This window comes from Pipra filicauda, unplaced genomic scaffold (assembly GCF_003945595.2).
Source record: "Pipra filicauda isolate LSUMZ 115617 unplaced genomic scaffold, ASM394559v2 scaffold11_size5308982_pilon, whole genome shotgun sequence".
NCBI classification, from domain to species: domain Eukaryota; kingdom Metazoa; phylum Chordata; class Aves; order Passeriformes; family Pipridae; genus Pipra; species Pipra filicauda.
In genome coordinates, this window is record NW_024103652.1 from 1,043,602 (window position 1) to 1,064,585 (window position 20,984).

The following is a 20,984-nucleotide window of genomic DNA, read 5'->3' on the forward strand; positions in this document are numbered from 1 at the left end:
CACTATTCTACTTGAAATCCTTGACATAGACAGTAGAATTGCATATGGTTTTTTTCAGTTCTCCTCTCCCCCACTCTTCCCTGTCCCCCTCGCTAAGGTCACTCTGATGTAAGCTCCGTATGCGACATGTGCATACGAAAGCGCTATTACGAAGACTGTGGAATCACAGAGCGATGTGTATTTCCCTGCCTCTGGCAACATTACCCTGCTTGCACTGGGGGCTGGCGGGAAGGCAGACGAAGTCCTGCTAACAAATTACAGAATCTAACAAGCCTCAAAAGGGACAAAGCCTGGTCAGAAGGCGTTAAAGCAGCCTGCAGCCCTGTGGCCAGGAGAGGAGGCGATACCGGGCAACCCGGGCAGGGAGGGAGAACGGGCGACCGCAGGACCAAGGGGAGAACAGGGGTACAGGGACCATGCCCTCGAGAGACCCACCCGAGCTCCTGCCCTCCTTACTGCTTTGATTTTTGATTGTTCATCAGCCACGATTTGAAGGAAAGGAAAAAAAAATATTCTTTTATGAAGGGGGCGGACAAGTAAATTAGTATTTTGCTTCTTGCTTGATTTGAGGGCTAGAGATTAATCTGTTTAGCCCTTTCGTTGGTTTAAATTAATGTCAGGAGGAAGAAACGCACCCGCGAAAATTAGACAGGAGAAGGATCACCTTTTGCTAAAACCGTACTTTTCCTACGTTAATTTATTTGTGCTTATTTTTCCTACATCGGTTCTCCGACTGTAAGGCAATATACCAAGTGTGAAATAAACGTTTCGGCAAAGTAAATAACTGTTATTACTTCCACCCGTCCATAAGTATGGTCTGAAACCAATAATTGATCCCATTACTTTTCATTTTCCTGCTTCCACTCACTGAAGGACACCGTGCAACGAAAACCGCCGAGAGCACGGGGGGAGCAAAACGAGCTGGGGAGAGAGGGCGGCCCTGCTCCCGGGCGGTGGTCCTGCCGGGGAGAGGTGACACGAGGCTTCTTCCCCGCGGGAGAGTTCGGAAGGGCCATCGTAGGAGTGTGACAACGAAGAAGCTAGTTAGAAAAAAGCAGGGCTGGGGAGATCGCGAGGATTGAGCTTACACCATGGGGCGCGAGATCGGTCTCCCCGGCCTGCAAGACCCCGTCTTTTTTCCCCCAAAGCCCGGGAGTCAGGCGCCGCTTGACATGATAGTGGCACCCGGGCAGGCGGTGGGTCTTGGAGAAGGTGTCAAGGGGCGCGGGCGGAGCAGGGGGACCCAAGGGCTGGGCCCGGGCAGCCGCCGAAGACCCGGGACTCTTTCCCGGTCAGGGCTGGCGGTGCTGCCGCTCCCGACACGTCGAGGGGCATTGCCCGAGGAGGCGGCGGGGCCAGGCGAGGGCGGAGGCTCTTCGCCGACGCAACCGGGCCACTGCCGGGGCAGGCGGGTTTCCCGGCACTTCCGTGGCGCTCCCCGCTCGGCCCGGCCTGCCAGCGTCGTGGGGCCTAGAAACGGGGCCGGCACGGTTTGCCCATTCCCGTCAGAAGCAGGGCAGCTAACGCGAGGTATATGGGAATGCTCCCAGGTACCCCTTAAAGACAATCTCCTGTAGCGGCCCCGGAGTGTTTTAGCCTCCTCCTCTCCAAAGGAGTCGAGGGCAAGAACCTCTGCTTCCTGACAGCCCTGGTAACACCAAGCATACTGGCAGTCCCCTAATAACCCCCGGAGAGGGAAGCTGACATGACGGCTAGGACAAGTCAGCCAGCGGTCACCTTTCCCTTGCAGGGGACCGGTGAACTCGTCTTGCTCTTCACCGCTGCTGCAGCGCCGGGCTGCCGAAGTGGGTTATCACCTGGGAAATTAGGCAGTCAAACCTACTCACTTCTGTGGAAGGAAATTACAGGTCTCGAATTTTCCTTAGTTTATCTGCCTAAGCTCCCAAGCAAGAGGGAAAAGGAGCCTTTAGCTCTTTGATAAAGAAATTTCTGTGCATTTCTGATCGGAATGAGATCTCTCTGCTGCCAAGCAGCCCTCTTTCGAGTACGTTCACATTAGGTATGATATTCATAATAATAACAACAACTCCGAGAATTATGAGACAAGAGCATGTTTGACAGTGTTTGAGAAATTCAAATACAGCTGCATCGGCTTTGTCTCTGGTTCAGTCACATTTATTTCCCCAAGCTAGGCAGACAGCCTGAGTGAAGCATGACAATGAGGTTTGTAAATAGCAAATGGAAGGGTTTGCTGAGTTGTTGGGCTTATGTTGTTTTTTTTTTTCTTCCAACCCTCCCTGTTTGATTTTATTCTCAATCCAAATAACCTTCCTCAGTGGATGTTTCAGACAAGAGAATGTGAGCGGGAGGGAACGAGGGGGGCTCATAATTGCAGGTTCCCTTTGGAGCTGGAATTAAAACGCTGACGGCGTGTGTTGCAGAGGAAAGGTGCAGAGACAGCCTCCGCTCTGACTGCAGGACGGCTGTGTTGTCAGTGCCATAGCGTTTATTTACAGCCAAGCACTTGAGAGAAAACGACGCTTCGAAAGCGCGAAAGTTAGGGGCCCTACCTTCTATGCCCGAGGTGCTGGGGTCACCCGTGGGAGAGGCACCCAGGCCCAAAGACCTGCTCCCTCCGCTGGGACTCCGCAGCCGCTCAAGGAACACCCCGTGAGAGATGCTGCCTCTGGGCAATTTCACTTTCGCACCTTTCCTATTGAGACCTGTGCGTCCTGAAGCGGGGCTGGGCAGGGGGGAGGTCAGTTAGAGATGGCTGGAGAGCAAAGAGATGAACATTAAGACAGCTCATTTCTATTGGTTACTCTTGTCATGTTCAAGTGCCCTGTGCTTGACACTCCGCACAGATCCCTACCTCAGGGAAAGCACTGAGGACGTGATGAAATTAATAATTTCTTTTTCTTACACCAGAATCCTCTCCCTTGTTCAAGTCAGGTCGCCACTTCTACGGACCTTTCCTGTTTTCGCTGGGTGAGAAACGTATTCCTTCCTTTATCAAGCTGTTATTCTCACCCTCTCCCTATCGTTGTCTAAAAAAAAAAAAAAAGAACCCCCCCCCCCAAAAAAAAAAACCAACAAAAAAACTACGCACACACACACAAAAACCAAACCAACAAAACAAATCAACAACCACCCAATTTGCTCCAACTGCTCAGATCAGTTAAAATACGTTTGCAAAAATGTCTACAGCTCTTCAAAACTTTCTCTGCTGCCTTATAAAAGCCACCTTCCCGGTGGGAGACTAGGGACAGCTTGTTTATTTGTTTTGGGTTGTCTCGAAACTCTCAGTCTGTCGCTTGTTATTGCTTAGCGTGCCCGTCTCCTCACGGCCGGCCTCCCTGGGAGATGCTGCGGTCCTGGCAGCTGTATCCGAGCCGCTGAACACTTCACCTTATGCACACATAACCCCCAAAGTTTCCCGCAGAGACTATTGTGCTTCGCTAATTTTGGCTGAACATACCAATAACTATTTTTCTTGGACTATTTTTAGCCTCTGCGGCTTCAGTGAAAGCCTTTTCTTGTGGCTGCCATTGCAGTTCCTATTCATGAGGGAGGGCAGGAGACGGACGCCGCAATCCTTATCTTTTCCTGGGAGGGTAGGAGGGAGGAACGAAGGAAAAGCGTTGTCGTTTCGGGAAGCCCCTCATGGAACAATCGAAGCCTGTCCCTCTTTGCAAGCCAAGGAACGAGACTGCAATAATAGAATACAAACATGTGTTTTGTTTTCCATTAAGTCGATAGACCAGACAAGGTCTGCCCCGGGGAAAAGATGACTTGAGCTGTTAATGAGAGCTGACACTAGGATTTAAATACTGAAGGCTCCTTTCGCCAGCAGTGTCTTCACAACATTGTTTCTTTTTTTTCTTCTCCTCCCCACCCCCCCCGCGTTCTTCACAGGTCCGGGAGGTGCCCCAGCAGTGCGTGCAGGGACGGTGCCGGCCCGCGGGGACATCTCTCAGAGGGAAGATGGCAGGGACTGCCACTCCTGCGTGTCTGCTTTGTTTTCATGGAGGGCTTTGGGGGGGGGAGGAGGGGGAGACTAAAGTGCTTATAATTCTTTTCTCAGCGTTCCGTGTGCGTAAACGCGAAACCGACATGCGTTTTGTACCGGTACCAACACCGCACCGAAAACTTAAGGGCGTTTCAGGGGGGACACAGCGGTGCCTGCCGCTCAGAAAGCCGGCGGGCGGCCGCGTGGAGCTGGGCAGGGGGTGCGGGCCGTGTCCCCCCGCGCCCGGGCGGGCCGGGCAGCGGCCGCTCCGCCGGCTCCGGCCGCCCCTGGCACGGCGGGGCAGCGGCGCGCCCGGCGCTGGCGGCCCCCGGCCGCGAGATGGCGCTGGCGCTGTTTGGATCGCGCTCCCTCCTCGCTGGAGGCGCCGCCGCCGCAGCCGCTGCGCTCCCGACCCGGGGCGGCCTCCGGGCACCGATCGCCTCGGCCAGACACGGCCCTGCCCGGGCGGAACCAGACAGCCCTCGCCCCTCCGCTGGACACCGCGGGGACGGGATCCCAAGGGGGAATCTCAGGGTCCCGGGGAAGGCGAGGCTTTCTGCGGCCCCGGCCGCGGCTGCCTTGGTTGGCGATATGGGAGAGTGGAAGGGGGTTGCTAAGTGAGGGGAGTATGGGTGTGAATTACAAAGAAAAAAAGGTCTCTGCGGAAGACCCTGGGGAGGCTGAGGCGGGAACCTCGGTAGTGTGCCCCGCAGAGATGTAAGCAGTCTGTGCTTTGGCCGGCTTGCAGAGGGCAAAAAAGCACTGCGGGTGCTTGGATCCCAGGGGAATATGGCAAAGGCCACTGTGCACGGAGCTCCGGTGCCACCAGAGGCAGATGCGACGCACGAAGTCGGCGGCTGGCCCTGGGAAAAGCTCCTGAGCTGAGCATTTCTGCTGTGTGAAGTGCCCGCATTAGCAGCCCGAACACGTAGTGCAAAGGCTGACATCTGCGGTTTGGTACGAGGCACCCGAGAATTGACAGACCTCATGGTTCAGAGGGGCACCCTCGCCTCGGCTCCCGGCAGGGAGGGAACCACCGGGCCCCGGCGGCGCCTGAGGGAGCGGCTAGCCCCAGGGAAGGAAACCTCTCCTGAGCTTTCCTCAAGTCTAAAACCAGCAATAAGACACAGTCTCTAGATTTGGAACATTCATCGTCAATGCCCAGAAGTGAAAAGATGGAGGGAGACCTTCGGTATGAACTTTGAGCCTGATTCCAGTGGAAGCGCAAATAACAAGAGTTTCCAGGTTTTTGTCCCCAGTTTACAAAATAACGTATAAAATCGAGGTTGTACCATGGGTCATTTTCCTCGGCCATTGTGCCAGCGCACCTCTGCTTTTGACTCCTCACTGCATAGTTTAATCCCCCCCTGAATTTTAACAAGCCCATTCATACCACCGGCCTCAGGTGGAAAGAAACCAGAGCTACTTTATTTTACAAGTGCTGACGAAACCCGCCTGGGCAGGAGAGACCCTTGGGAGCCGGCAGTGAAGGCGCGGTAGGACGGAGCTGAGTTTCATCGCACGGCAGGAGGGACTCGCTCTGGTCGGTGTGCGGTTCACCCCGCTGTGAGCACGGATACACACACACTCCCCAGGAGCAGAAGTTTCGAGACTTGTCGAGAGGGGAAGATAAATAAGAAATTAAAATAGGCAAAGGAAAAAAAAAAAAATCGTTCAGGATTAAACCCGATTTTGTTTTTTAAGTCCCCAGGGAGACATGTCCTGAAAGTTTCTTCTAGCTCTCCTCGTATTTTCTAGTAGTTTGTACTTTGTACTCGGTTGTTGGAGTTGCATCATGGAAGGAATATGCCATCCCCACGGATTTATGTTTATGTGGTCAAAATAGTAAGGGGCACTCTTTCTGCTGCGATCGGTTCCTGAGCCCTTGCTGGGCTACCGCTAAATAGCACCTTTAAGTATCAAGCTATGGGGCAAAGGATGCACTGTAAGAACAGATGAGAGTATGCTGGGTATAGCTGATATTTATTGAACTATCTAAAAGGAAAGAACTGAAAGACAAAGAAATGTTAGATATTCCATGACACAATTGTTGCACAAACTGCCTTCAACCAAGTTGTTTTGTTTTGTTTTCAGGGCTCTTTTGCAAGCATCTTCCACACGCTTGGTGGAAAGGAGAGATCTCATGGGCTGTTCTGCATTTTCAGGGACAACCAAGTCAGTCCTGAGAGGAAAAAAAAGTTGCTTTAGAAGGAGAAAAATTGCTACTTCGTAGAGTTCAATGTATTTTTTTAAACGCCGTATCTCAGAGAAAAGGCCTCCTGTAACAGATTCCTAGGTCATGTCAAATTATAACGAATTAAATCGCAAGCAGCAATTGCAAAGAAAATATTGTGATCAGTGTTGTGGGTAAAATCGGAGCCGGGTTTATAGAGGAATATTAACTCAGATTTGGGGTATTTTTAAGACAACGGTGATTAGATAGGCGTTCAGCCTAAAGACCTTTTCCTGTAGATGGCGTCCTTTGGGTACTGAGTAATCAATAATAGTACAGTCATACTCAGGAGACTTTATTAAGCTTTGGATAATAAAATAATTAATATGTTTTTAGTTATATTTTTATTTAAAGTGAAAACCTCTGGATTTATGGTAAGCAAAAGTGTGTTTCTCCTTCACGTGGATGAATAAATAAGTTGTTTGAATAAATAAGTTGTTTCTGAACATTTTGTTGTCAAAGTGTTAAATGTCCCCGTCATTTTTATTCAAACACTAACATGATTACAGCCAATTATATATTCACCACTGTTCTTTATTTTAGAGTAATTGTACTTGTCACTAATAAAACAGAGACATAATGGATCGCTACTGTTCTGAATTTTAAAGCAATTTTCTGTAATTTGATTGAATTATACATCATCTCCGCTACTTTTTTATTTCTATATTTTGAAATACTATTTTCTTGAAAATTGCCGTTCTATTCCTGTTTTGTTGTTCCTGAACTAACGAAACCTCCTATAACATTTATAAATAGAGCCTCGTCCCTTTTGAAATGTGGAAAATCATAATTTCAGCCCAAACATACTGAAAGCTTTAGACTGAAAATCTGAAAGTCCGGAAAAGTGCCTAAACCAGACCGCAGGACTCAATGAGGTATCCTCCTCGGAAATGAGAAGCAGAACATAAGCAGAGAGGAAAAAATCTCCCACGTGCATAAGACGGTTTGATGACTTTATTACAATTATTTTGGTGAGCTTCTTGTGGCTCAAACATAGGAACATGTCAATTCAGCTGCTAGTATTTACCACGGAAGAATAAAGACACGGGGAAAATACCACGTCGATTACATTCCTTCAAGAATTTAGAGCCATTATAAACTGTCCTTTCAGGTGGCGAATATAGGTGAGAAGCCCAGGAGTGACTTGGCTATCTTTAGGAAAAGACAATAGAGACGTAAAATGATACAGAAATATGTGGAGACAGTACACCTATAGAAAACACTGCTCTGAGTTATTCTGCTGCTCCTCGGGTTGTTTCGCTGAGAATGAGCTCTCAGATGATTGGGTTTTTGTTGTTGTTTTCCAAAGCCGAAAGCATGCCTTTAATTTAGCAATTGTATCAACCATCAACGCGGTGAGATATGATCCGCGTTGTCGACAAACACAAATCAAAAAATGATATAAAGGCTTTCACAAGTTAATTTCATATGACAAAACAACAGATAAAGTTAAACTGTCGTTCGCAAACCGTGCGATTGCGTAAAAAGGTATTTCTTCGGTACAGTCAAACACGAATATTTTCTCTGCTATTCTGTAATACGAAACTAAGGGAGGCGCGGGAATGCGGGTGGCTCACTGCGAGATGCTTTCAGTGAAGCTATAGCGGGACACGATCCCGGCGCTCAGTGAGAACTACGCTTCTTGCTTTTGCGGATTCCCTCTCCAATATAGCCACAGAAATTAGCTTGTAGTCGCCTTGGAAGGAAGAAAAAAACCTAAAAACCCGATTTACGAGTATCATTTTGTTAATTCCAACGTGTACAACGACTTCTGAGCCTTTTCACTGGTGTTTTGAAATGAATGTGAAAATAAAGTGTAATGTCATCCTCTGCGATATTCTGCTAGTAGACAAATGGAAATTACTTATTTGTTGGAGTTTCCGAAGCTACGGCATGATTTCATTATTTAGGTGGAGTTTATAACTCGATTGTAATAAACATTGTTTTCTGAAGACTGCTAGGAAACATAACCTCTGCGTGTGTGAGCGCCTATGTGAATGCCCCGTGTAAAAGATGGAGAGAAGGAAACACACAAAGGGGATGCATCCCAGGAGAACTCTCTGTTTTTCCTCTCCCAGGAGAGTCTGTCTGCAGCCACTTCTCTTTCTTGGTCAAATTATTGTCGAGACAAAACTACAAACTACAGGCTTTAGCAAGGCACGGTCCGTGCTCGATGGGAGGGGCCCAAATGGGATTTAACTTGTTGCCAGTCATTTTTGTGTGTTTGTTTGTTTGTGCTGGTGCTTTAAAAACGAAATAAATTCCAGAAACAAAGCGGGGGGGGGGGGGGGGGGGGGGGGGGGGGGGGGGGGGGGGGGGGGGGGGGGGGGGGGGGGGGTGGAGAGAGGGAAGGGGGAGCGGTTGGGGAGGGAGGGAGGAGGAAAACAAGTTCTGTATAAAAGGCATATCATATTAAAATAATACATGGACACACCCACTGATATCAAGGGTGCGATATCAGCCCTTCCCCAAGAAACTTATTTGTAAGTGGTAGCGGTTATAATCATCCAACAAGCCCCTTGCTCCACTAAAGAAAGAAAGAATGAAAGAAAGAAAACATGGAGACCACCCTGACAGATATAAAAAGTGTTGAGAACAACCTACATAAAGAGGCAGCTCCTGCGAGCCCTCCTCGTGCCAGGAGAACAAGGAGCGAGCAGAGTCTGCTTCGCGGGCAGCCTCTTTGGCGCTAGAGCCAGCCCCGTCATCCCGACACCCGCCAAGCGCGGGTCACGCCGCGGGTGAGAGCCGGCACCTCGCTCCGGCACGTCCTCACGCCTGAGCCCCGCACGGCGAAAGCCAACACCGCCTTTAGTCCCAGACTGCCGAACGCTTTCTCCTAGAAGGCTGTACAGTTGTTTATGGCTTTCGTGCTACACCGGGCATTTTGCTATGGTTACAAGGGGACCCCTGGGCGGGGCGGGGGCGATAGGATGGAGGAGGATGGTGTGCTTTTGTAGGCCCTAAAAATTGGATCCGTAGGTGATCTGGCCGAGTCCGAGACCTCGCCGACCCGAGGGGTGCGGTGGAGATGTGGTGCGGAGAGAGAGCCACGACGGGACGGAGTGGCACCAAGCGGGCAGCGACGGGGGCGGTGCGGCCAGGTAGGGCAGAGGGACGGACGGATGGATGGTCATTCTCGGGCACCGGCGCCCCCCCGCGCCCGGATGCCCTTTGCTAAGCGCCGGGGTGGAAACAGCGCTGGGAGAAAGAGAGACTGTATCTGTCCTTCTGCTAGGGAAGGGGTGGAAGCTGGGTGGGCGGGGGAGAGGGCGTCTTTTCTTTCGAGTCACCGAAAAACTGCAAAACCAGATACATGTGTCATTTGCCAAAGATTACCTTTATAAGAGGCTAAAGAGCTTTAGAACAACACCATTAAAATATTCCAGCAACAGTTTCTTAGGAGTCTAAGAGTAGCTAGAAGTCTTCTTCCAGCACCGTTGGTGGTTTTTTCCTCTACATCTTTCTTTTCCCTCGTATTTTATTTCGCCATTCTTTAATTCAATATCATAAGGCCGATAAATGCACTGGCCTAGAATGTTTTAACAGTAAACACAGCAGAAATAAAATTATGTATTTAAACCTCGATAAGAAAATAACTTGTCCATTTCTTCTTCGTATTTCATTATCGTCTTCTGCATAACTCTGTGGATAATTCTTAATGGATATTTTAATTTTTTGTTTGATTCCTAAATTAGGGAGAACTTTCATTACACGGGGACATCTATTGCCTAGGCAGGTGTGACGGCTCTCTTCTGCACACTGGCATATAAAATAAAAGCGACATTTAGGATCTAACAAACCGCACATCTTAAAGTTGGCAGCGAGTATAAAAATATTCTCTTCTGAAAAATTCTGGCGGTAGCAGCTGAACACGACAAATCTAGTGGATGCTCTACACTCCCTAGATAGACTTTCTGTCGATGGCATTGTACATCTACAGGACTAAATAAATAAAATCTTCAGTTTTTAATGAAGGCGATTTAATTCAGACCTCTCCACCCAGCGTAGCCGCCGTGGGAAATGTATACTCCAATGTTTACTCGGATCTCTTTCTGTCACTATTCTGTCTTGTTTTCGCTTACGACATTAGCAAAGCTTTCTGGACCCTACAGCCATTGTTTCCCATTTCCACGTTCTCCGTTCAATCTCTGCCCGCCCAAGAAACTCCCTAAAGTTCAACAGGGGGGAAACTCTGTGCACTTAGTTTGTTAATGTCATTGTTTTAACGCTACCTCTTCCCTAGATGCGCTGGCTCCTCTAAGGTATACAGTATCCCGCTGACTGTTCTTTATGGTACAGTGCAGCTTCTCAAAAGATCATCGGATAGAGAAATTTAGCTCTTCTTGAAACATTTAAGTAACTGAGCAATTAGTTCTGAATAGGGTGGGGGGCGGGAAGACTAGAGAGCTAAAAGGGGGGGGAGGGGAAAGGGGAGAGACACAACACCACTAGCCCGAAAACAACAGGGATGGGGATGCATGGGAGGGGAACTTAAAATGTTTGCATTTAAAGGGTGCTTGTAAGGTCTTCGACACAATATGAGCTGCTCTCCTTAAAGAGGCACCGAGTGCCAATAACTATTAGTCACCCCCTAACTTTAAGGGGAGTTCCCCGAAGTCCCCAAAGGGTACATAGCTGCGGATTTCAAACCCGGTCCAGTTCCAGTCACACAATGCCTACCTGCTGCAATAAGAAGTAAAGATACTTACCAGAGTTTCGAGAGTGTGTGGATAGCTCCAGGGTCTCTGCAGTGCTCCTTTCCCCTGTGGAATACTATCTTGCATCCGAGGCAGTTCCCAGTCTATATTTGATATTAACAGCCTCAAACATGAGGCTCTCCCATAGACATTTTTTTCCAGGGTTTTCAAGCAAATTTCTCGGTGCCACAATGTTATGATGGAAGGATGCTGAAATGACAGGCCTTGTAGACGCTTGTCTTAATCATCGGCTTCTTAATTTAGTTTTAGTGCTGTGGTTTTGTGTGTGCGTGTGTGTGTGTCTGCGCTTGTGTGCGCGCAAGAGAAGCCTCTGACAACCTGCAGCTTCCTAATGACTGACGAGGCAGGGCTGCTGCAGCAAAGTAACACTTCCCTGGTGTGAAGACCTCTTACTGGGAAGTTTAGTTCACTACTGTTCTCGCAATCCTAATCGTGTAACTTGTAACTAAAACCCATGGAAGAAGGATACGGCATGCTAAATAGACTAACTTCTAATCACTAGAAGCTGTTGAGGATTAACTGGAAGTTGGCTAGAGGTGGACACCTAAACTTAAATCTACAAATGCAGATAGAAATGTAGACCATTGAATGTTTCTTCCTCTCCCTCTTTGCCTTCATTCATCCATCCATCCACCTTCAGTCCCATTCACCCCTCTTCAAAATGTTTGACTACCTCTTTCTTTTTGTTAGTGTGTTGCTCCGTCCCCATTCGCCATGCCTTAGCAGCAGGGTATCAATGTCTGCTGAGAAGCCCTTACCTTAATTGCCCAGGTAACCTGGAATAAATAAGGCAAGCTTATAGTCAAGTGGGAATAGAATTATATATGCATACATCGAGGCATTTACTGTCAGGAATGTGATATTACTGATTGTTAAACCAAAGTGTCCCAACTCGTTTCCTAGAAGCATAATGCCATCGAAGCGTGGTTATTAAATACCCTTTCTTCATGGCTGAAAAAAACCTCATTCATTTCTTAAGCTGTCAGTACATTTTAGCAGCTTAACCCCTTGAAAGAGCCCGAGAGTACAGAGCCACTATACCCATGTGAAGGGGGATTGAACGCTGGAGCTGGGGCTCGGGGGAAGGGGGACGTGCAAAGGCAGTACGCTATATCCATTCAGTGTACAATGGAGAGGGTCTGTTTTTCCTTTGGTCTTTAATTTAAAAATAAAATAAGAATTTAAAAAAGAAAAAAAAGTATAAAAGTGTGTGGTCGAAACACTATCCCTACGAGTTATACCCAAGAGCTGTACGGAGATCGCTGTTGAATGGCACTTCAGCCAGGACCTTTTAGCTCAGCTATTCACCCCCATCCTAACCCTGGAGTTGGATACTCTCAGCCCATCCCCGCCGCTCGGTTCGGCGGATCCACAGTGCTGGCGAGCACACAGGTGAGGGAGCATCCACACCCTGCAGCGAGCCGGCTCCCCCTGCACACCCACCCGTGTTTCGAATGGCTGGGGCCGTGTGCCTCCATTCCAAGCACAAGCTTCTTCTCCAGACACCCCACAAAACCTTCCCTGTTAGAAAATGCTGCCATGACAGACTTTCTTAAGAGAGTTCGAGTTTAGCCAGAGCTGAGGGGTCAAACCTGCTGCTCACTGAAGTACCCCAACACATAAAGGTACCACCAAAGTGAAGGGGAGTCGTGGTCGGGGCAGAACTCCGGGAGGAACTGGCGTTAAAGCAAGACTCCCCTATTTCCAAAGTAAATATCTCCAGTTTTATAAACGGTGAATTTTCTGCTGAAGAGGGGAAAAAAAAAAACAAACCTCGAAAGTTAAAGTCCAGTAGAAATAATAATTGACGTGGCCTCTCTTACATATTCTTTTCTGTCCTGTAAACAGTGAATTAATCTTCATGGATTTAGAAAGATATGTACTACATATTGGACAAAACATTTCCTTTTTTGGTAGAACTGTATATCCATGGCATTAAAAAAAATATAAATCTTAAGTTTGTGCACAGACCTTTATTCTGCACCCATGACAAATGACCGACTGTTGGATATAGATCATCAGATGTTTTTAGAGCGTGCTTCTTTCTGAGCCTTTTGCTCAGAAACGCAAAAAAGATAAAACTTCTATTTTCTTCCCTGTTACGTTTTCATCCCCGATCACAACACAAAGTAAACTCAGCTTTGACCTAAGAAACACCTCAAGGCATTAAAATTTCAACAAGCGATGTCAGTGTTACATTAAACAAGAACTCCTCCAGTTCACTACAGAGCTGGGATTTGAATAAAATGTTCAATGTTAACAAACAATACACACGTTTGGCACTTTGTGTATTAAAAGGATCAAAGAGATTTGATAAGGCACACTGCACCATTTGTACAGACCTGATTGAGTTAATATAATATCAGCAAATTTTACAGCGAAATGAATCTGTTTCTTTTCTTTGTGTTTTAAACCAGCACAGATTACAAATTTTAATGATCTGAAAATGTTTGGTATACAAAATCATGCTTATTTCAGTATTAGCAAAAACACAAGAAATTTTTCAACACAAACACCCAGCTGTGTCTATTTTAAAAGCAGTTCAATGACAGCTTGCACTTATGAGCATGCAATCAGCTAATTTCGCTTTTTTTTTTCTTCTGTGTTAATCAACACTTTCCTTCCTGCATATCAGAGTACAAATAGTATAGTTACTCCACATCAGTAAATGTTTACGTAACCTGTCCTTTCTCAAGAATCTGGTTACATGGAATCATTACATGCTAGACCGAGTAGGAAAATGCACTGGGCCCAGCCACCCTAATGGGATCCTAGTGCACCATAATGACACATATTAGTTAATGATCATCATAACCATAATAATATGCAGGAAGCTTACCTTTCCTCTTACCTCTTGCCATGGTAGAGTCATCTCATGTCCTCCACATTGCCTTCTTCTTCAAGAAATCCCATGCCTTGATTTCAGTGCTGAGACACGAAATAATTACAAATTGACATGATTTTAAAAAAACAAACAAACTTGTATTTCAAAAAAAAAAAAAAAAAAAAAAGAAAAAAAAAAAGAAAAAAGAGTGGTTGTTGATCATTAAGTTTTTTTGTGTATGTGTCAGTAGCAACCTGTTATGAAATTGGTTAAATAAATACAATTGTGGTAGGGTCATTTGAGGTTAATCCAATGCACAAAGTTCATGCCATTCCCAATTGCAATTGTTTATTACCGGTCCATTGTACTTGTTCTCGTTATTTACTCTCTCTTTCTCACACTCGCTCTCCCTCCCTCACACACACGCATACATAAATACGTATATAAAACGCACATCTACACACAACCACGTTCTCTGCACTGAGCTCTAACCTGAATTTCCTCAGGATAAATTGTTTTAGCTGCAGTTGAGCTGCATGTATTGTTTCTACGGAGCATCTTTTCCTGCGGCACAAACACTAAGTAGCTTCAACGCGGCGCTACGTTTGCCTACAGCTTCGATCTGAATGCGATCAGCACGCTCTCTGTCCATTACATTGCCCCCTCTACTTCCCGAGTAAGAAAGCTGCGCGATGTATTTCTCTTTGTTTCCCGGTTGATTTTGTTGTTCCCGTGCTGACAGCAAGAAATGATGTGCTGTGGACGATTAATACCCAACCCCTTGGTCCCGGCAAACTGTGGCGGTAAGCCCGTGCCTCTACCACCGCGCGTACTGGTGGAAAGCGGCCGTGCCAGACCCTTTCGCCTGCTCCGTGAGCACCCGGCCCGCTGCCGCCCGCCCTCTCCCATCCGCCAGCAAGGCTGAAGCCCGCGGAACCCAGACCTCGCGGGCCGGGCCGGGCCGGGCCGGGCTGGCAGAGACCGCAGCATATTTCACGGGTCACCGGTGTCAGTATTTATTGGGTACGCCTGGAGCGCGGCCTGCTCAGCCCCGGCTGGAGCCGCGCGAAGGAGCGGACGGACCGAGCCCGACGGCCCCGCGCTGCTCCGGCGGCCGCGCGGGGAAAGCGGAGCCCCAGCGGGAGCGGCGCGGGGCTGAGCGGGCAGCGTGGAGCCCGGCTCCGGCCGCCGGTGACACGAGGGAGAGCGCAGGGGAGGAGAGTGCCCGATCGTTCCCGAGCCCTCCAACTCACAGTGAGGAGCGCGGCGGGCATGGGCCGGGCGGGCCGGAGTGGACCTGTCTTCCCTGGCAGGCCGCGGACAGCGGCGTCCAGCACCCGGACCCTGGGCCCACCCCGCCTGCGTCCTCTCCGGACGATGGTTTTGTTTTCTCCCTCGGTAAAACAACAAACAGAAATAACCGGGCCTGGGAAAATAAACTCGCCGAGAGACTTCGGCTAGATCCGCAAAGTAGTGCCTCCGCCGCCAACGGTATGCCGCTTCTCCTCACCCACCCGGCCTCCCACCCCGCCTCCTTCGCCGCTAGAGGAAGGAGCAACTTTGGTCTGCCGGAGGATCTAGGGACACGGGCAGCCAGGCCGGACCCGTGCCGCGGGATGTCCGGCGTGCCGGGATTTGTGCCCGCGGCAGCGGCGGCGGGGGGGCGCGGGGGAAGGGGGCGCGCGCACGGGAGCGGTGATGCGCCCCTGCGCCGGTATCCCTGCGCGGCGGGAGCCCTGGCGGCGGCGGGGGCGGGGCTGCGCGGGGCGGGGCGGGGCGGTGCGCTGCCATTGGCCGGCGGGCGGGCAGACGCGCGCGCACGCCGCCGGCCCTGATTGGGCGGCCGGTGGGAAAGGTTAAACCAAAAAATGTTTTACAGCCCCGGTGCGTGCCGGCAGCTCTGAAATTAATTGCGGCCGGGGCGGGCTGGAGCGCCCGTCTGCCTCGCTCCGCGCCGGCCCGCCGCGGCTGCTGCGCCTTCCTGCCTCCCCCTGCGCTGCGGTGCCGGGGGAACCGAGCACCATGAAGTAGATTTTTTTTTTTTTTGGTGTGCGGTGTGTGTGTTTGTTTGTGGTTGTTGCCTTTTTTTTTTTTTTTTTTTTTTTTTTTTTGGGTTTGTTTCAGAGGGTTTTTTCCCCTTTTTTAAATCTTTTTTTTTTTTCTTCCTCCGCTCCGACTCGGCTTGATTTTTCTCTGATCGGTGATTATTATGACTATTATTTTTTTCCCCTCCCTGGCGGTTCCTGTCTGTGCTACATGACTTGCCAGTGCTTGAGACTGCGGTCCAACTGCGCTGCCGCTGCCGGTGGTGCCGCCGCCGCCGCCGCCGCCTCGGCCACCGCCGCCGCTCCGGCCGCCACCTCCGCCGCCGCCCCGCGCGCAGCTCCTTCGGCCGCTGCAACTTTCCCCCTCAGACGAGTGTGTGATGTTGGACATGGGAGATAGGAAGGAAGTGAAAATGCTGCCGAAATCCTCCTTTAGCATAAACAGCCTGGTGCCCGAAGCCGTCCAGAGCGACAACAACCACAGCAGCCACAGCCACCACAACAGCCACCACCCCCATCACCACCACCACCACCATCACCACCATCACCACCCGCCGCCGCAGCAACCCCAGCGAGCGGCCGCAGCAGAGGAGGAGGACGAGGAGAAGGGGCAGCACCTCTTGCCACCCCCCGCCGCCACCGCCTCCGGCGCCCTGGAGGTGGCCAAGGCGGACATGCTGGCGGGCAAAGGCGAGGCGGGCGCGGCGGTAGCGGCGGAGCTGGAGGAGAAGGAGAAGGCGGCGGAGGAGAAGAAGGGGGCAGCGGAGGGGGCCAAGGACGGGGAGAGCGGGAAGGAGGGGGAGAAGAAGAACGGCAAGTACGAGAAGCCGCCGTTCAGCTACAACGCGCTTATCATGATGGCCATCCGGCAGAGCCCCGAGAAGCGCCTCACACTCAATGGCATCTACGAGTTCATCATGAAGAACTTCCCCTACTACCGGGAGAACAAACAGGGCTGGCAGAACTCCATTCGCCACAACCTCTCCCTCAATAAGTGCTTCGTCAAGGTTCCCCGCCACTACGACGACCCGGGCAAAGGGAACTACTGGATGCTGGACCCCTCCAGCGACGATGTCTTCATTGGGGGTACCACCGGCAAGCTTCGCCGTCGCTCCACCACCTCTCGGGCCAAGCTGGCCTTCAAGCGGGGCGCCCGGCTCACCTCCACCGGACTGACATTCATGGATAGGGCAGGATCCTTGTACTGGCCTATGTCCCCCTTCCTCTCCTTACACCACCCCCGGGCCAGCAGCACTTTGAGTTACAATGGGACCACGTCTGCCTACCCCAGCCACCCCATGCCCTACAGCTCAGTGTTGACTCAAAACTCCTTGGGAAACAACCACTCCTTTTCCACGTCTAATGGGTTAAGTGTTGATAGACTAGTCAATGGAGAGATACCTTATGCCACTCATCACCTCACAGCAGCAGCTCTGGCCGCCTCAGTGCCGTGTGGCTTGTCAGTTCCCTGCTCTGGCACCTATTCCCTAAACCCCTGCTCTGTAAATCTCCTAGCAGGACAGACGAGTTACTTTTTCCCCCATGTTCCTCACCCTTCAATGACTTCTCAAAGCAGCACTTCAATGACGGCCAGGGCAGCCTCCTCCTCCACGTCGCCACAGGCGCCCTCCACTCTCCCCTGTGAGTCCTTAAGACCTTCTTTGCCAAGTTTTACAACGGGACTTTCCGGAGGACTTTCTGATTATTTCACACATCAAAATCAGGGGTCTTCTTCAAACCCTTTAATACATTAACATCCATGGGATCAGACTGTAAGTGAACATTTTACACACATTTGCATTGTAAATGATAATTAAAAGGAAAAAAAAAGCAAAACAAAAAAGTCCAGGTATTTTTTATTAAGTCCCCCATTTTTCTGTACGTTTGTTCAGTCTTTAGGGTTGTTTATTATTCCACCAAGGTGAGGAGTGTCAGCAAGGTGCAATGTGGGGAGATTGCATTGTAGTCTATGAAGTTTGGAAGACAAAATTATAGTAGAATGTGTATCTAAATAGTGACTGCTTTTGCAATTTTTTTATTCAAATATGATAAGTCTATCACTAAAAGCCGCCCGATTCTCCATGTTTGCAGTATTATAAGTTATCATGGATATGTCGGTGGGTGCAGACCTTGAAAGAAAGAAAAGAAACCAAAACCAAACTAAATTTATGAAAACTATAAAAAACCCTTAAAACGTAATTTGTATTTAAGCAGAAGTAATACTGAATGATGCCCATGAACTACTTTTGGCCATTTATTATTTTATTATTTTCTTTACCGAACTGCTTTTTTGGGGTTCCATTCCCTTTTTTTTTTGTTTGTTTGTTTACTTTTAGACCAAAGATTGGGTTTTAGAAAATGCACTCAGTGTACGGAGTAATTTAAAAAAAACAGCAACGTTATTTCAGTTTGCAGCACTGCCCGTTCAAATGAATCAGAAGGGGACAAAATTAATGATTGCCTTCAGTTTGTGTTGTGTATATTTTGATGTATGTGGTCACTAACAGGTCACCTTTATTTTTTTTTCTAAATGTAGTGAAATGTTAATACCTATTGTACTTATAGGTAAACCTTGCAAATATGTAACCTGTGTTGCGCAAAAGCCGCATAAATTTGAGTGATTGTTAATGTCGTCTTAAAATTTCTTGATTGTGATACTGTGGTCATATGCCCGTGTTTGTCACTTACAAAAATGTTTACTATGAACACACAGAAATAAAAAAATAGGCTAAATTCATATATACTTGATAGTTTTTTTGTCTCTTTTGTTAACCCTAATGTGGCAGAGGCTTGAAAGTTACAGAGAGATCAGAGCGCTGCTTATTACACAGTCCACCATTTTTCACATGTTCCTTTCTCTTCCCTCCCCCAGCCCCCCGCCTTCTCTGCCATTGTCTTTAACTACAGTATTTTCAGATGTAAAAGATCAGAGTATTTAATTAAACATCATGGTCACTATTGTGATGTCCATTTTGGGACAGAACTCTTATCAAGTCTGCTTAAAAATTGATAGTACAAGGTAGGATGTCTTACTTAGAAACTGCCTTACATTGAAGATGCTTAAAATCGCGTATGTATATATACATACATTCATATACAATTTAAGTGTATAAGCACACATTCGGAAAAATCCAAGGTGAATTATTATATAGGTACATGTTCTTCCTGCAATCTCTGAAATGCATTCAAAGACTTATTATCCTGAAAGAAATAAATTTCATCTCTACGATGACTCGAGATATGTTAATGAAGGATGTGTATGTGCGTGTATATACATACACATATTAACTATCGTATGATCGTTTGATGAAATTTAGCAAGCTGTGATACGTATGTGCATAAAATATAATCCTTATCTTAAAGGAGCGCTGTTCCGGAAGTATCTAGGTTATATGTATTCATATACTTTTGATGCTGCAAACACTTTGGCTTTAGTTATTGTGAAAGTAGCGGTGTTCTTTTGGGCAGACAGCTCTCTCCTCTGTCCCTTCGGCCAGGCGGAGGGGGCAGGAACCGAGCAGGGTGAGGTGAAGTCGCAGTCCATGGCAAGGAAGCAGGGGCCGGGAGTCACGTGACACCCTGCCCTGCATACCGATGTTTAAACGTTATAGGGGAAAAAAAGAAGGAGAAAAAAAAGAAACAAGTCAAACCTCTATGGATGCACTCAAATGCAAAGTTTTTAAACTGAGCTCTTTTTTTTCTCAGTGTCTGCTGAAGCCCAGTAACCCATGCCAGCGTCCATAAGAATGCTGCGTTGCCTGGAGAATCAATCCATTAGTTTTAAGGGAGCAACGGTGCTAGTAATTTTAAGAAGCATTTAATCCTAAAATGAATTGGTTTCTTGAAGAGTTTAGGGAAGCCTATAAAAGCCGCAACTCTTGAAAATAATTAAAAAACTTGTGCAAACGGTTTAGGAACTAATTGGATCCCGCGGTGAGACCGCAGAGGACAAGTTGTTCATTTGTTACGTTTGTAGCCTAGACTGGGCTCTGCGGCAGTGCAATAAGTCGGTGACTGCTCACAATAGGCCCAATGAAAAACAATCTCTAGGTCGTAGATGTTATCGCAAACACTTTAAAGAGCTTATCTTGGAAAGACAGAAAAGAGGAAGAAAAAGAGAAAAAAAATGCCGGGAGGTGAACAAAGAAGCAATAGCAAATCTGAATTCTTTCAAATAGAATATTTGTCAAGCTGAAAGAATAACAGGAGGGAGGGAAAATCTCCTGAAAATAAGTAATGTATAAACAGATGCAAGCAGATCTGCAGGAAAGAGAGGACTGAAAGGTTACGAATGAGAGATGGGACACCCAGCTCTGCACTATGTGGAGGAGAAGGAGAGAAATCTCTGATATTCTTGGCTTTCACTCTCACTCCTGCAATTCAAAATTAATCATCACTATGAGGAAACGATTGCTTTGTTGGGGAATGAAGAGATGATACCACCACTTGGAAACTCCTACCGTCCCCCGTATTTTTCACTCTATTGTATTAAAACAAGTAATGCGAAAAAACTAAAACCCAAAACTCCTTTGCCACAAACCTATTGGAAATAATAAAATGCAATAGGTGTGATTTAAATTCTTGGCGCCCGGAGACCCAATTCTGTGTACTTGTGCAAATTAAAAAGCGGCATCAACTGCAGATGACAAAGGAAATTATTTATTATTTACCACTTGCAACTGTTGTATACTGTAGGAAATCCAATTGCACATACGTAAAGTATTAGTTAGTTCGCAATGTAAAAAAAAAAATCTGCTTTCGCTGTACTGAAAGGAGGAAGTCAGGTTGGAGGAAAGCACAATCCCGCCATGTCAGAGTTTGAGGTTGGCTAATAAGCATTAATTAGAAAAGCGTGATGCATAATAATTCCTCAGAAGGGTAGCCTTGATGTTGTCTCTCCAGACTTAGCTTAAGCAAGCACTAGGTCCGAGCGCTTCCTTTAGGCTCTGTGTAGCAAAGTACTGCCTGAGCAAGTTTAGGTGTCACAGACTTTTCCCTCTTTCTCTTACGCGGGGCACAGGAGTGGCTGCTGAGCTGGTAATTTATTCACGTTTCCATAAATGTATTGCCAGCAAAGAGATTATTTTTGTAAAGGAAAAAAAATAAAACCAAACCAAAATAAAAGCAATAAACTGCTAAAGTTGTCATGAATGGTAGCGGGACCGCTAAGGCCCCAAATATGTCTTTACCT

The 20,984-nt window shown here is 48.0% G+C and overlaps 1 protein-coding gene across 1 annotated transcript; it reads left to right on the forward strand.

Moving 5' to 3' along the window:
- The first annotated feature begins 15,909 nt into the window (after window positions 1-15,909).
- On the forward strand, window positions 15,910-18,536 carry FOXG1 (forkhead box G1). Its single transcript, XM_027720612.2, has one exon. The coding sequence runs from the start codon at window positions 16,174-16,176 to the stop codon at window positions 17,545-17,547; it is 1,374 nt and encodes a 457-aa protein (XP_027576413.1). The 5' UTR covers window positions 15,910-16,173; the 3' UTR covers window positions 17,548-18,536.
- Window positions 18,537-20,984: the final 2,448 nt, after the last annotated feature.